Genomic DNA, 12,776 nt, shown 5'->3' on the forward strand with positions numbered 1-12,776 from the left:
TTTTTGGAGTTTTGATAGGAAAATTTGTTGTAGTGATGTGATGTATGTGAATTAGAAAAATTGTTAAAAAATATATTCACAAAAAATATAAAATTTTTTTAGAGAAAAATTGCAATCCAAACAAGATATGTAACACGATTATACAACCAACTATTCACTACTCCTAGAGTAGTTGGCCACCAAGAGAGTTTTAAACCTTTATTTGGATGTAGGTTAACGGATTTGCATTTTTAAAAATTCAAATTTTCCTGAAAAAGTTTGTTAGCAGGTGCGTAGATATACACATCCGTTTGGGTAGGTGGTAGTTTAATTCCTTTCGAATTTTCCTTGGGACCTTTTTAGATCATCGCTTCCCCCTAGTATAGAGTAAAAGTAAATTTAGGATAGATTCTATCGATGTCCAGATAAAAAAAATATATATATATATAACACGATTATGCAGCAAAGTTGCGGGAATTTGGTGCTTCTAATCTCCAGGCCCGACCCACCAAACCTGCAAACTTTCCCTTGTAAGTGCATTCGAATAGCGCCTTATGCCGCTGGTTGTAAAATGTAAAAGGGTTAAAAACATAAAAGCCCCCTGTGGTATAGCTATTACACATAAAAATTCCTCGTAGTTTCAAATCATGCCTATCGGTACCCCATGATTTGAAAGAAAGTGCATTTTCGACGGAAATCGTTAATGAAAACGGAGGTCAGTGAAAAGACATAAATGCCCTAACGATATAAGCGAAAAATTGCTGAAGGAATTAGTCAGTTTGCTGAGACAGAACGATCGAAGAGAGAAACAAAGAAAAAGCCCTAGAGAGAGAGAGAGACAATTATCAGCCAAATTCCCGATTGTTATAGCAATCAAACTCCGACAGCGACAGGAACTACAAGGAAGTGAAGATTTGCTGAAAAAATCGAAGAAAAATGGGTTTGTATGCCGTCCCTCATCTATTTCGATTTGGGGTTTGGGGTGGTTTGGGATTTTTATTGTGATTTACTGGTTTCATACTACATTTTAAGGTCATTATTTAACAAAAATAAGGTTTTTGATATATATATTAATGTTGTTAATGAATTGAAGGTTTTCGAAGTATGCCCTACATTTGCTATTTTGATTATCAATTGGCAAATTTGTTAGGATATTGTCTTTGGTTGACTACGAAAAAGAAAAGCCTTATAATCTGGAGTTGTTAGCGGACATTCTTAGTTGCTGAATCTGAATATGTGATTGTCTTTGAATCTCAGTCAACTAAGTTGTTCGTCTTTAAAACTGTTGTACTATCGAATTAGAGTAGTTGGCAGAAGACTGAATCTGTCCAAATTTGTATCGTTATCAGTTTTCAGGAGTTAATGAAAACATGTTGTAGTCAAATGTGGTCCCCCATCTCATGTATAATGAATTATTTGTTCTGGATCTGTTGTATTATGTTAGCTTTTTGTATAATTGTGAAAGATAAATTACTGAAAAATGAGTACTTTATTGTTTGTCATGCAATAGCAGAGGAGAACAGCAAGGATAAAGTAGACATAAAGATGTACTTTGGTGGAAAATTCAAAGAAAAACCAAGGCTCCACTACACGGGAACCCACATGGCCATTTTCAAAGAAAGAGTTGAAGATAAGGTAGACATAGTGAGTTTGTGCAGAATGTTTAAGAAAGTAGATGAAGGAGCAACGAGAGTAACGTTTTGGTTTTGTGCCCCCTTTGTTGATTTGGATGGTGGCCTACATCCAATTAGAAACAATGATGATATTAAATTGATGAATTTGGCATATGAGGGGACACCAGAAAGACTAATTTATGCTTGTAGTGGGGATGAGCCATTTGAAAAAGAGCCTGAAGATGGTGGGGTCAATGATGGTATATCTACAAAGGAAACATCCAGCAACACAACAATAAAAAAGAAAGGCAGTGATACAAAGGATGGTGGGGTAGCTATAGTTACTACAGGGACAGATACAAGTACTGATGATAATGAAGAGCCAGAATGGTTAAAAGAGGGGTTGGAAACAATAGAAGATGAGGACATATTTGCACCCAAGAAAGATGCCGCAGGAGATAACAACCAGACCAATATAACTAGTGGAGGCAACAACCAAAAAGCTGATGGAGACAAGGACAAAGCTGATGGGGCCACTGTTTCAGCAAGACTCCCTCTGCACGTATTCTCATTTGCTGAGAATAAAGATGAAAAAAGTGCTGCTAAAAGTGCGGATGCAAGGAAGAAAAAGACAAGTAAAACCAAGCAATCAAAAGGGCCTGATGTGATTCAGAAAATTCCACCAACTATTTCAACTCAAATACCATCACAAATTCTATCAGAAGATGAAGCTGTTAGAACTGAAAAAGACCCTTCAACAGTTGGAGATCCAGATTTGAGAGCAGGCATACAACAAGAAGTGAATGATGATGTCGTTGAAGAGAATTGGCAGGAACCAGTGATTTCGGATGAGGAGTTGCTGGATGCAAAAAGATGTGATGGTAGAGAAGATGATGATTGCCTTGACTTTAATCCTGAAGTTGAGTTTAAGAAGCCAAACTTTGAGCTGAAAGTGGGGCAGAAGTTTACTAATTTCAGAGTGTTCAGATTTGTGTTGCGTGAATGGCTAGTCAGAGAAGGATATGAAGTTACTTGGGTGAAAAACTACTCCAAGAAAATTATTGCCAAGTGTGCGAAAGGCTGTACATGGAGGATTCGTGCAACACCAATTCAATTTGAATCAACCTTTCAAATAAAGTCATTGAAGGGTGAGCATGTGTGTGCTCGAGAGTATCAAAACAAGCATGCAACAGCTGCATATTTGAGCATAAAGTATCAAGATAAGATCAGGGATAATCCAAGAGGTGCTTTGATGGGGCTGAAGAATGACATCAGGAGAGACTTAATGATCAATGTTTCAATTGCTAAGGTCGGCAGAGCTAAGCGTAAGGCAAAGGATCTGATGCTTGGTACGGACATGGAGCAGTATCAGAAACTTTGGAGTTATGCAGCGACAGTCCGAGACACAAATCCTGGAAGTACTATCAAGATTCAGATGGACAGACCAACTGAAGGTTCAAATGGGACATTTGAAAGATTATATTATTGCTTGCATGCATGCAAGCAGGGTTTTCTTGATGGTTGTAGACCAATAATTGGTCTAGATGGCTGTTTTCTTAAAACAGCATTTGGTGGCCAATTACTGTCTGCTCTTGGGAGAGATGGCAACGACAACATGGTGCCAATAGCAGTTGCAGTGGTTGAGGTAGAGAGGTATGACTCCTGAAAATGGTTTTTGGAGTTGTTAATGGCTGATTTGGGCATAGGAAAGGATAACATTCCTTGGACATTTATCTCAGATAGACAGAAATGGCTAGTACATGCTGTGAATGAACTTTTTCCAGATTCGGAACATAGATTCTGCTTGAGACATATGTACCAAAATTTCAACCAAAAGTTCAAATGAAAGGAAATGAAAGACATGTTCTGGGCTGCTGCAAGTGTTGGCAATGAAAATGAATGGAAGGTGGCAATGAATGACTTGGAAAAGGCAAACAAAGAAGCTGCTGAATGGCTGAACCGGATTCCACCAACTCTGTGGAGTAGATCACATTTTAGAGGAAGTAGTAAGTGTGACATTCTAGTGAACAACCTAAATGAGTCATTCAACAAGTATATATTAGAAGCAAGAGAGTTACCAATCATTGGGATGCTTGAATGGATAAGGAGGAAGCTGATGCATAGAATTCAAACAAAAAGATCTGGAATGCAAAAGTTTCATGGACAAATCTGTCCAAATATAGCAGAAAAGATTGATAAGAATCAAAGGTTGAGCCGGACATTTGTTGCGACATGGGACGGACATCAGAAATATGAGATAGATTGTGGTCCGAGAAAATGTGTGGTGGTTGATTTGCATGAATGGACTTGTACCTGTGGTTATTTTCAACTAACAGGTTATCCTTGTGCCCATGCATGTGCTGCAATAGGAGTGTGTAGATTACCTATAAACGATTATGTTCATGCTTGCTACACTAGAGTAGAATATCTGAAGATATATGCACACACTATCACACCTGTTCCAAGTGATACCTACTGAATAACATGTGAACAAGAGGGCTTAAACCCCCCTGAAGTTAGGAGAATGCCTGGCAGACCAAAGAAGATGCGTCAAAGAGCACAAGATGAGCCTAAGAAGGGGCAAATATCTACTAGAAAGGGTCTATCTGTGCATTGCAAGAGGTGTTTTCAACCAAATCATAACTCACGGACGTGCAAGAATCCCATTCACCCTAACTCCAAATTTTACAAGGTAATCTTTCATTGTACACTTAAATGGCATTGTTACAGCATTTGTATTTATTATTACTAATGTTAAATGCTCTTTGTAGGCACCTGAAGCAAGTGTTACAGCTTCCATGCAATCACAGCCAATTGTTGAGTCATCTACTGAACCACAGTCATTTACTGAAGAGGCTGCTGCAACCGGGACTACTACAAAGACAAGCACTAAGGCTCGGAAGGTGTACACTCCTTCCATAACATTCACTGGTTGAAAGACTTATCAGTTCAGTGGGACATTTCTAAATTGTCTTTTTGTTTTAATTTCAGTCTGTAGCTGGTACAAACCAAGGGTGTAGCAGGGCTGATGACACCACTGCACCAACAAAAAGAGCTCTGGCTCGTACTGTTACTGATGTCCTGCAGAAGTTAAGGCCAAAGAGAGCAAAAGCTGTCCAGCCTTAATTACTTGCCTAATATTTGCCTATCTGTATTTAGACTTTCATTTTGGAATATTACATCTGGTTGTAATGATGCCTGCAGAATGATTGGTTGCCTGCAGAACGTCTGGAATTCTTTTGTCTAATTTTTTGTACACTTGACTTGGCAGTAGTTGCCACTATTTGGTTGTACCTTTTGAATGAAGTTCTCTGTGCAGCCAGGTTATTTTACAGAAATTTTCCACCAAGTGCTAAACCTTTTGTCTGTAATGGCACTTCGTGCCTCTTTGATCACTAGTTATTTTACAGGTTATTGAACGTCTAGAAATCTTTTGTCTGTAAAGGCACGAATAATGGCACTTCGTGCCTCTTTTATTTTTTCTGTTCATTTTTCTAAAACATTTGCTGCTTATGAGTATTCTATTCAAAGTTTTAAGTTACAACATTTTGAAAGCAGTTGAAACAGTCGAATTATACTTCATCAAGAAAGCATAGCATTACAAGGTTCTAGCTGAAACAGCCAAATGATCAGCTTTAGCAACTCCATACAACTGGCTACCAAATTCCAGAGTCTTATTTGGTAGATATCAACAACAGTAAAATAGAAAAAACAGATACCATAACACAACCTCTAACTAGCAATTTTAAGTTCTTGAACTCATTATCCAAATTTTCCAGTTTTGAGAGCACGCCATCCACATTGGAATGTTCTGCAACAGGTTGGCTCACAAACTGATTTTCCCGATCTGGTTCATCTCTGTAAATGGGAATACACCAAGAAAAGAACCTACATTCATCTTTTTCACACACAAAATATAACATTCCCTTTGATGGCTTTTCCGACTCAACAATCTTTAGTTTCGCCTTCCTTCGACAATTACACATCTTGTACTGGTATCGAAGATCTCTAGCTCCGTTTCCCCCACTGCCTGGTCGAGAGCTTGAGGAAGACATCGTCGTACGGTTTCTTAATTATTCCTTTCACTATTTACACAAACAAAAATATAGAGCTCATTATAAGAATTTATTGATATTCCAAATGGTTAAAGGTTTTACCTTTTGAAACTTGCACTTAAGGAGGCACAAGCCTGCAGATTTTCCTCCTGAGGCACGAGAGCTTGAAGAAACCTTCGGTCAAAGAAGCTGGGTTTCTCCAAAGTCCGACGAAAATGATTGGAAATCAAGTTTTATTAAGTTGTCAAGGGCACAAGAGGAATATCAGCTCAAACTTTGAGTTAAAAAACCATTTTCCGAAGCAACCACGCTCTTTTTCAGCGCGTGGTTCATAATCGCGTTTTCATTAACGATTTCCGTCTAAAATGCACTTTCTTTCAAACCATGGGGTACCGATAGGCATGATTTGAAACTACGAGGGGTTTTTATGTGTAATAGCTATACCACAGGGGGCTTTTATGTTTTTAACCCAATGTAAAATCATACGCTTTCGGCGGGAAACGAAAATGTTAATGTTTGTCAAGATATATATATATATATATATATCGAGTAGAATGAAAAAACCTTTGCTGAAAATTTAAAATGTTGATTCGTACAATCGAATGGAGCAAGTGAGCAACGTGGGCAATTTCTGTAATTAACCCATTTAAGATTTTATAAGATACATTGGATTAGGGCTGGCCCAACAAACTTCACAGGTTTTAATTCTGACGAGCCCGTGGCTTTTTAGCACACTGGATTCACAGTGTAAACCGAAAGACGCCGGATTCACCGCCATATTTCGACAAGCCTGTGGTCAGCACACTGGATTCTCGCTCATCTCATCTTCTCAACTAATCTCCCCTGTTTTTACAAATACCCTATCTATTCAGTTTCCTCTCAATTTTCGTCTCCTTTTTCCATTTCGGAAATCCACAGAAGCTTCTTCGGCATGGCTCTTCGAACTCTAGTCACCAGAAAAGCCCTAGGCAACTCAGTAGCGTTCCGGCAACAGCTGCGCGGCTTGCAGACCTACACGTTGCCGGATCTTCCCTACGATTATGGAGCTATTGAGCCGGCGATAAGCGGAGAGATCATGCAACTCCACCACCAGAAGCATCACCAGACTTACGTCACCAATTTCAACAAGGCTCTTGAGCAGCTTGATGATGCTATTAACAAAGGCGACGCTCCTACTGTTGTCAAATTGCAGAGCGCCATCAAATTCAATGGCGGAGGTTCATTCCTTTTTCCCCTTTGCGCATAAGATTCTGCTTGAAATGTCACGTCTGTCTTGTATTTGGAAAACTATTTTGTCTTGCTGGCTTTTACGGTAATTACTGGAATTTAGGAATAATCAGGCATTACAGTGATATTTCTACGGTTAAAAGAGCGATACGCTATTGTGCTAGCTCAGATGTAAACAATATGCGTTTGTGATTGCAACATTTGGAATTTAGGAACAAGGTGCTGGACTGCGTGTCACTGTTAAAATCTATTGAAAAAGTTCAGTAAACTTTCACTGGCATTTTAGTGGGGGCATGTAATTTGCGTTAATCTATATTACTTGGTAAGTAGGCATTTATGAAGGAAAGCATGTCCGTGTGCACAAAAATAACCTTTGGTGAGAGGGACACTTTCAAAGTAATCATGTCTTAATGGGCTAGTTTCCAAGTTATGGGAGTTTGATGCATGAAAGTATACACATTGACATAATTGTAGCTCAACGAAGCTTGAATTAGGTTGTCGGGGGCAAATGCACGGTCATGAGACTGTTAAGAAGGTTTTGATTGATTAATTTATTGAAGTTAGATGACCAATGGGGCTTTCTAGCCCTTTAAGTTCAAAATATTTACATCTTCGAGTCTACTGAGTGCTGCAATAAGTGCATGGAAAAAATAACACCTTTATTGTGAAGATTAGCATGGATACAACATCATTTCATACTATACATAACTACCACATTGTTATAAGTTTGTAAAGGCCCATGATTCTGTGCGAAACATGTTGTTGGAAAAATTTTGCTTGGGATACTAAAAATTTTGGTGATGTTTGATGTATGGGGTTAGATTTCAGCCATCAACCTTGCTTTGCTCTCAGCTTGATGGCTTGCTTGGCTATATCAATGTGACAGATTATTTAATATCTACTGACATTTTTTAACTATCTTTTTTGATTTTCAGGCCATATCAATCACTCTATTTTCTGGAAGAATCTTGCACCCATTCGTGTAAGTTTATCATCTGAGGATTGTCTTTTTCTTCTGTTCATTATGTTAATATGCATGCCAAATGATTACAATCTCATTGCAGGAAGGTGGTGGTGAGCCTCCAAAGGGTTCTTTAGGCTGGGCTATTGATAACCATTTTGGCTCTTTGGAAGCCTTAGTACAAAAGATGAATGCAGATGGTGCTGGTTTACAGGGATCTGGTTGGGTGGTAAGTTTTATCCTTGTGAATCAGTGTTTCCCGTGGCGAAACTTGCAATTGGCTCCTGGTGCTTTTGAAGGTAACATTTTCTTCACGTTCTCATTTTAAATAAACTTGGCAGTGGCTTGGATTGGACAAAGAGCTGAAACGCCTTGTGGTCGAAACAACAGCGAATCAGGTACTTGATTTTGGATTTGTCTTTTAGCTTCTAGCTGAAAATTTTGGCCGTTATTGGATGTATATTCAACGCTCAATTCTTCTTCCATTACTTGTCCTAACTTCAATTTTGGAGAGTTTATGGATGAGTTTTAACCTTTGAATTTTGTTTTTTTCAAGTCCACAGGAATGGCTATCTGAAACAGTAGCATCTTATATAAAAAAATTTCCATTGCACTATGCTTGTGTTTATTCTGGAATTGCTTTAGCATTCTCAATCAAATGTCTGCTCAGTCAAACCGTGGCAGTCTGGTAGACCCATCAAGCCTGATCGAGTTGCCAACTCCTACTTTCTTCCCCATACAATCCCCTCATACAAACCTTGCTAGATCTGATACACACAATTCGTTTGTTTTACATAAAAGATTTTTCACGGTAAAGTGGTTTAAATATTTTAAATTTCTTGTGGTGAGGGGCAAATGTGAGACATTCTGTTCATTTTTCAAAGAACAAGTTTAATGCTGGCAAGTTCATGTCTTGTACTTTTATTTTTTCAATTCTGAGTTGAACCTTTATTTTCCTGCTGAAGGAATACTGAATGCCTACCGCATGTAGTGTTCCTGTGTTTTCTCGTAAGTATGAAATCTTGTAATTAACACCAATCTGTTTCGACTGTGTGCTACTAGTCTGCGTAACTCTGAGCTGCAAGAGGCTAAGAAAAGATTTCAATCTTCTGAGCTGATATTTACACTAGTTCCATCCTGTAACATGTATAAGCAAAGTAATGAAGTAAGGCCTCATAACGTGTATTAATGCTTCCTTGCAGGACCCTCTGGTTACTAAGGGATCCAGTTTGGTTCCTCTGCTTGGTATTGATGTCTGGGAACACGCTTACTACTTACAGGTTATTTATCTCCTTATTTTCCTTCCTTTCCTTCCTTTTTTTACTTTTTTGTCATCTTTTTTCCTTGGGTTTTGCAAGGAGTTGCTTAGTTTTTCTGAGTTGCAGTACTAGTTTGTCCACTCTTGCATGGAAGTTTCGTCCTGTGAATCTACGTACTTGTTTGCTTAGCGTGAACTTTGAAACATTACAATCCTCTAATGCTGAATACATTCATTGCCTCCTTTGATGCAGTACAAAAATGTAAGGCCTGATTACCTCAAAAACATATGGAAAGTCATCAACTGGAAATATGCAAGTGATATTTATGAGAAAGAATGCCCTTGATCAGACACTTGCTGAACTGGAGAACTGGCCTCAAGGGAGATGGTTTACCAGCTCTCTACCCAGTTTAGATAGGCAATAAATTCTGCAACTTTTGTGGCATCCCTAAATTTCCCGTTGCAGTGTGAACTTAATGATGTATTATTAGCGTTGGATCCTAAATGCATATTTAGTTTAGGTTGTTGCCTGCTGTTCTAAAGCTTTCAGGATCATCTTAATAATATCAACCCTCCCTGTGGTTTCAGTTTCTGGTTTGCCACAAAGTACGCAAGATTGCAAGTTGCCTTTAATCATGGGCCATACATTTGATTTGGCAGAACCTTCTGGATTTCTTGTTCTTGGCACTAAGTAAACATTGCTTTGAAAAGTACATGAATTGACGACTGGCAGTTGCCAAACTTACAGAATAATTTGGCTACTTCTGAATATTTTCTGAAACCATGTCAGTTGACGTTAACATGTAATATATTGACATCAACGGGCGCAAAATCCATGAAATAACAAGAAAAGAAGTACTATAAGATTATGGGTCAGTTTCCCCTTTTTCAGAGGCACAGTACTAGGCTATGAATTTCCTACTGTCTAATTTTGTGCATTTCATACGCATAGCTTCAACATCATACAAGTCTGAATTGGAATTATAGAACTTTCAAAGAATAGTTTCTATGACGTTGGGTAGAAAGACCTTCCAAGGTGAACTACTATTTGGTAGAAACCAACGCTGTGTCTCACATTAGGAATCTAATGGAAGTGTAACTAGACATATGAGCTTAACGCTTAGAAGGAATGGCATCATTGCAGTGCGAGGTCGATTTCAGCAATTTAAAAGGTCACATCTGCCTTGGCGAACCCACCCAAGACTTCTTTGTCTGCTAGGAACTTAGGGTAGCTCCATAAATTTTCATCGTCATTTGAGGACCTCCACATGCATCTCAACTGACCGTCAACCCTGCTGTTATTTAGCATGTATAGACTGCATTTTGAACTCTGTTGAACACTCAAATCATCTTATTGAACACTGTTGGAGCGCTTTAAAAGTTTTTATACATTCTGTCATGGGGCAATTCGTTTTGATGGCATTGGGAGCGATATGTGATCTACTGGCCACGTATCCCTCCTGTCACAATAATTCCAAATTCCCGTTCTTAGGTGACTGTTCAATATGCCAATTAGATCAAGGATTCAGCAGGCAAAGCGTCACAAAGCTTTCATGATGATGATAATCAATGATTTGCATCACCAAAGCCAAGAGATGGGGTTTCCCACAAAAGTATATTCGGCCAGGCTGTGAGATCAAAAGTTTCTAAAGCAATAGGAGGATCCTGATCTGACAAAGAACACAAGGAAGGAGAAAACGCTACCTCGTGCAAGGCGTTCATTATCGCCCCAATGGATGGAGAATTAAGTTTAGCACGACTTGCTACCTGAACCAGTGAACCGTCAAAAAGCAGAAATGAAAAGAGAAAAGACAAACTTCGATCACCTTATGGATAAGAATTTGATAACAATCGAAGGCCTAGACATACACATTCCTTGAGTACCTCATCAATCTTGATGTATCCAACTGGCAGTTTGGGGTCACTTTCATCCACCATTAGTCTTATCAGTTTTTCAAGGTTTCTTCCATTGCCGTCGCTTATCCACCCCAATTGCTCAGCCAAATTCAACATGCGAGCAAGGTGAGATGCTTGGTGAAGAGGTCCTGTCCAAAGAGGTCCCGAGACGATTAGCGAGTTGGGAACCTACAATGAAATAACATAAATTTAAAAGTTCATCATAGAAGGTTTTTGAAGGGCGTGTCATTCAGCAGAAAGAGAGCTGCATTATTTAACTCATCACACGTGCAAATGCTTCTCTTGAACCAGTTCACTGCCTAACACTCACAAACATCTCAACACAAGAAGACACGGGTGGTAAGATAAGGTACTCACACATGCATTAGTGATGCAGGGGCATCTGATCTGACCAAGTTGATCCCAAGAAACTGTTTGAGAATTTCCACACTGAATGCAGTAGCTGATGAAGTTATAGGTGCTGTAATAAATCATGCAAGTCACCATCAATTACAGAGATCCCAAGAGAATCAAACACGACTCACAAAGAATCAAACAATTCTTTACCTGCTATCAGGAAGCCTTCCACGCTTAATCTGAAGCATTGCTCTAAAAACAGGGCCGTGATACGAGTAGTAGGAAAACAACGGCACAACATGGTAACCAAGCACAGAAGCCTCCCTAAGCGCCCCACCTATAAGCATCCGCAAACCAACCTCATTTGAGTATGGCATTGGCCGAACATATGCTCCATATGCAGCCAAAGAACTAGAAGAAAGCAATAACACAGTAAATGATTCAAACATAAATCAATGTAGGAATAAAAGAAAATCATAGGAATGTAAAGGCCAAGCATACTGTTGAGGGCGGTGGCCACCGGATGAGTAGCCATCAGTAGAAGTAATATACAACAAACCGTCCAATTTGACAGCCCCAATAGCAGCTCTCAAGAAGCTAGAATCACTTCCAAACGAGTCAACATCGACCAGGTCAAAATAATCCTTTTCCAGATAACGCTCCGTCATTACTCTATTGGCATCCGAATTCATCACAACCCATCTTTCTTCCGAAATCCGGGACAAATTTCCCGAAATAATCCCTCTATAGTTTTCGTTTGCGTCATTAGCTAACACGAAGTCGGCTTTTGCCTCTACTAAGTACCTGAGGGACCGAATTCCACATCCACATAGGGCGTCGAGAACTCGAAGACTGCCATTGGATTGCTTATAGAGGGCTGCCGAGAGAACGCCGAAGTCACGACCGGTGGCGCTCTCATGGCGGAAGAAGGTGTCTCCGATGTCAAACTGAAGACCCCTTTCGGTTTGGTATTGAGATTTGCAGGCTTTGGGAAAAACGGGTTTTAGGGTTTTAGGTTGGGAATTGGGAGGGTAGAAAGGCGGGGATAGAGGTTGCAGTTGCAGGGGGAGCGATAGCATGGCGGGAAATGACCAGAATATGCCGACCGTTACTTGGCGGTGGTTTATGGTTTGGCCTTTCTGGGCAGCTGCAGGGGTAGTTTGGGCTTTTTAGGTGCCTTATCTACTCCATGCAGTAAAAGCAAGATTATCTACTCCTACGGGTCATTCTCTAAACTTCTAATTATACTCTTGTTAGAACAAGAAAAAAAATCTTACTCTACTCATTTAATCACATAGATTCTGCTAACATAACTACTTGTAACCACCTAAGTATTATAATAACTACCTATAAGTACTTTTAAATATTATAACTACTAAATTATTATTAAAAAGATAAAATTATATAAAATTAATTCATTTTAAGTATTT

At 39.2% G+C, this 12,776-nt stretch overlaps 4 protein-coding genes and 1 long non-coding RNA gene across 6 annotated transcripts; 3 read left to right on the forward strand and 2 right to left on the reverse strand.

The window, feature by feature from the left end:
• Positions 1 to 771: 771 nt before the first annotated feature.
• LOC140037169 (uncharacterized) lies at positions 772 to 4,900 on the forward strand. Of its 2 annotated transcripts, none has more exons than XM_072081360.1 (3): positions 772 to 919; positions 1,490 to 4,495; positions 4,584 to 4,900. In XM_072081360.1, the coding sequence occupies exons 1-2, from the start codon at positions 916 to 918 to the stop codon at positions 3,256 to 3,258; spliced, it is 1,773 nt and encodes a 590-aa protein (XP_071937461.1). In that variant the 5' UTR covers positions 772 to 915; the 3' UTR covers positions 3,259 to 4,495; positions 4,584 to 4,900. The 2 variants fall into 2 exon arrangements, with proteins under 2 accessions (XP_071937461.1, XP_071937462.1); XM_072081361.1 differs by having other exon boundaries at positions 1,493 to 4,495.
• LOC140037395 (uncharacterized) lies at positions 3,445 to 4,071 on the forward strand. Its single transcript, XM_072081530.1, has one exon. It carries the CDS (start codon positions 3,445 to 3,447, stop codon positions 4,069 to 4,071), a length of 627 nt encoding a protein of 208 aa, XP_071937631.1.
• Positions 4,901 to 5,146: 246 nt separating the features above from the next.
• On the reverse strand, positions 5,147 to 5,975 carry LOC140037170 (uncharacterized). The gene is made up of 2 exons (XR_011841102.1): positions 5,750 to 5,975; positions 5,147 to 5,677 (listed from the first exon to the last, which is right to left on the reverse strand). It is a non-coding gene; the product is annotated as an uncharacterized lncRNA (long non-coding RNA).
• A 434-nt stretch (positions 5,976 to 6,409) lies between these two features.
• Positions 6,410 to 9,683, forward strand: LOC113730257 (superoxide dismutase [Mn], mitochondrial). The gene is made up of 6 exons (XM_027254825.2): positions 6,410 to 6,864; positions 7,810 to 7,856; positions 7,939 to 8,064; positions 8,177 to 8,233; positions 9,038 to 9,115; positions 9,347 to 9,683. The coding sequence occupies exons 1-6, from the start codon at positions 6,579 to 6,581 to the stop codon at positions 9,437 to 9,439; spliced, it is 687 nt and encodes a 228-aa protein (XP_027110626.1). The 5' UTR covers positions 6,410 to 6,578; the 3' UTR covers positions 9,440 to 9,683.
• Positions 9,684 to 9,883: 200 nt separating this feature from the next.
• LOC113730256 (tRNA (guanine(26)-N(2))-dimethyltransferase) lies at positions 9,884 to 12,499 on the reverse strand. Its single transcript, XM_027254824.2, has 6 exons — positions 11,848 to 12,499; positions 11,557 to 11,757; positions 11,368 to 11,470; positions 10,978 to 11,178; positions 10,798 to 10,860; positions 9,884 to 10,553 (listed from the first exon to the last, which is right to left on the reverse strand). Exons 1-6 carry the CDS (start codon positions 12,423 to 12,425, stop codon positions 10,440 to 10,442), a joined length of 1,260 nt encoding a protein of 419 aa, XP_027110625.1. The 5' UTR covers positions 12,426 to 12,499; the 3' UTR covers positions 9,884 to 10,439.
• Positions 12,500 to 12,776: the final 277 nt, after the last annotated feature.

Source organism: Coffea arabica, chromosome 2e (genome assembly GCF_036785885.1).
Source record: "Coffea arabica cultivar ET-39 chromosome 2e, Coffea Arabica ET-39 HiFi, whole genome shotgun sequence".
Lineage (NCBI taxonomy): Eukaryota > Viridiplantae > Streptophyta > Magnoliopsida > Gentianales > Rubiaceae > Coffea > Coffea arabica.

Coding starts and splice junctions, on each gene's coding strand:
- LOC140037395 (XM_072081530.1), top strand. CDS start 3,445: ATGAAAGACATGTTCTGGGCTGCTGCAAGTGTTGGCAATGAAAATGAA.
- LOC113730257 (XM_027254825.2), top strand. CDS start 6,579: ATGGCTCTTCGAACTCTAGTCACCAGAAAAGCCCTAGGCAACTCAGTA. Junction 8,234..9,037: donor TCGAAACAACAGCGAATCAG/GTACTTGATTTT, acceptor GCTTCCTTGCAG/GACCCTCTGGTTACTAAGGG. Junction 9,116..9,346: donor AACACGCTTACTACTTACAG/GTTATTTATCTC, acceptor CCTTTGATGCAG/TACAAAAATGTAAGGCCTGA.
- LOC113730256 (XM_027254824.2), bottom strand. CDS start 12,425: ATGCTATCGCTCCCCCTGCAACTGCAACCTCTATCCCCGCCTTTCTAC. Junction 11,471..11,556: donor GGAAGGCTTCCTGATAGCAG/GTAAAGAATTGT, acceptor GATTTATTACAG/CACCTATAACTTCATCAGCT. Junction 11,179..11,367: donor CCTGCATCACTAATGCATGT/GTGAGTACCTTA, acceptor ATTTCATTGTAG/GTTCCCAACTCGCTAATCGT.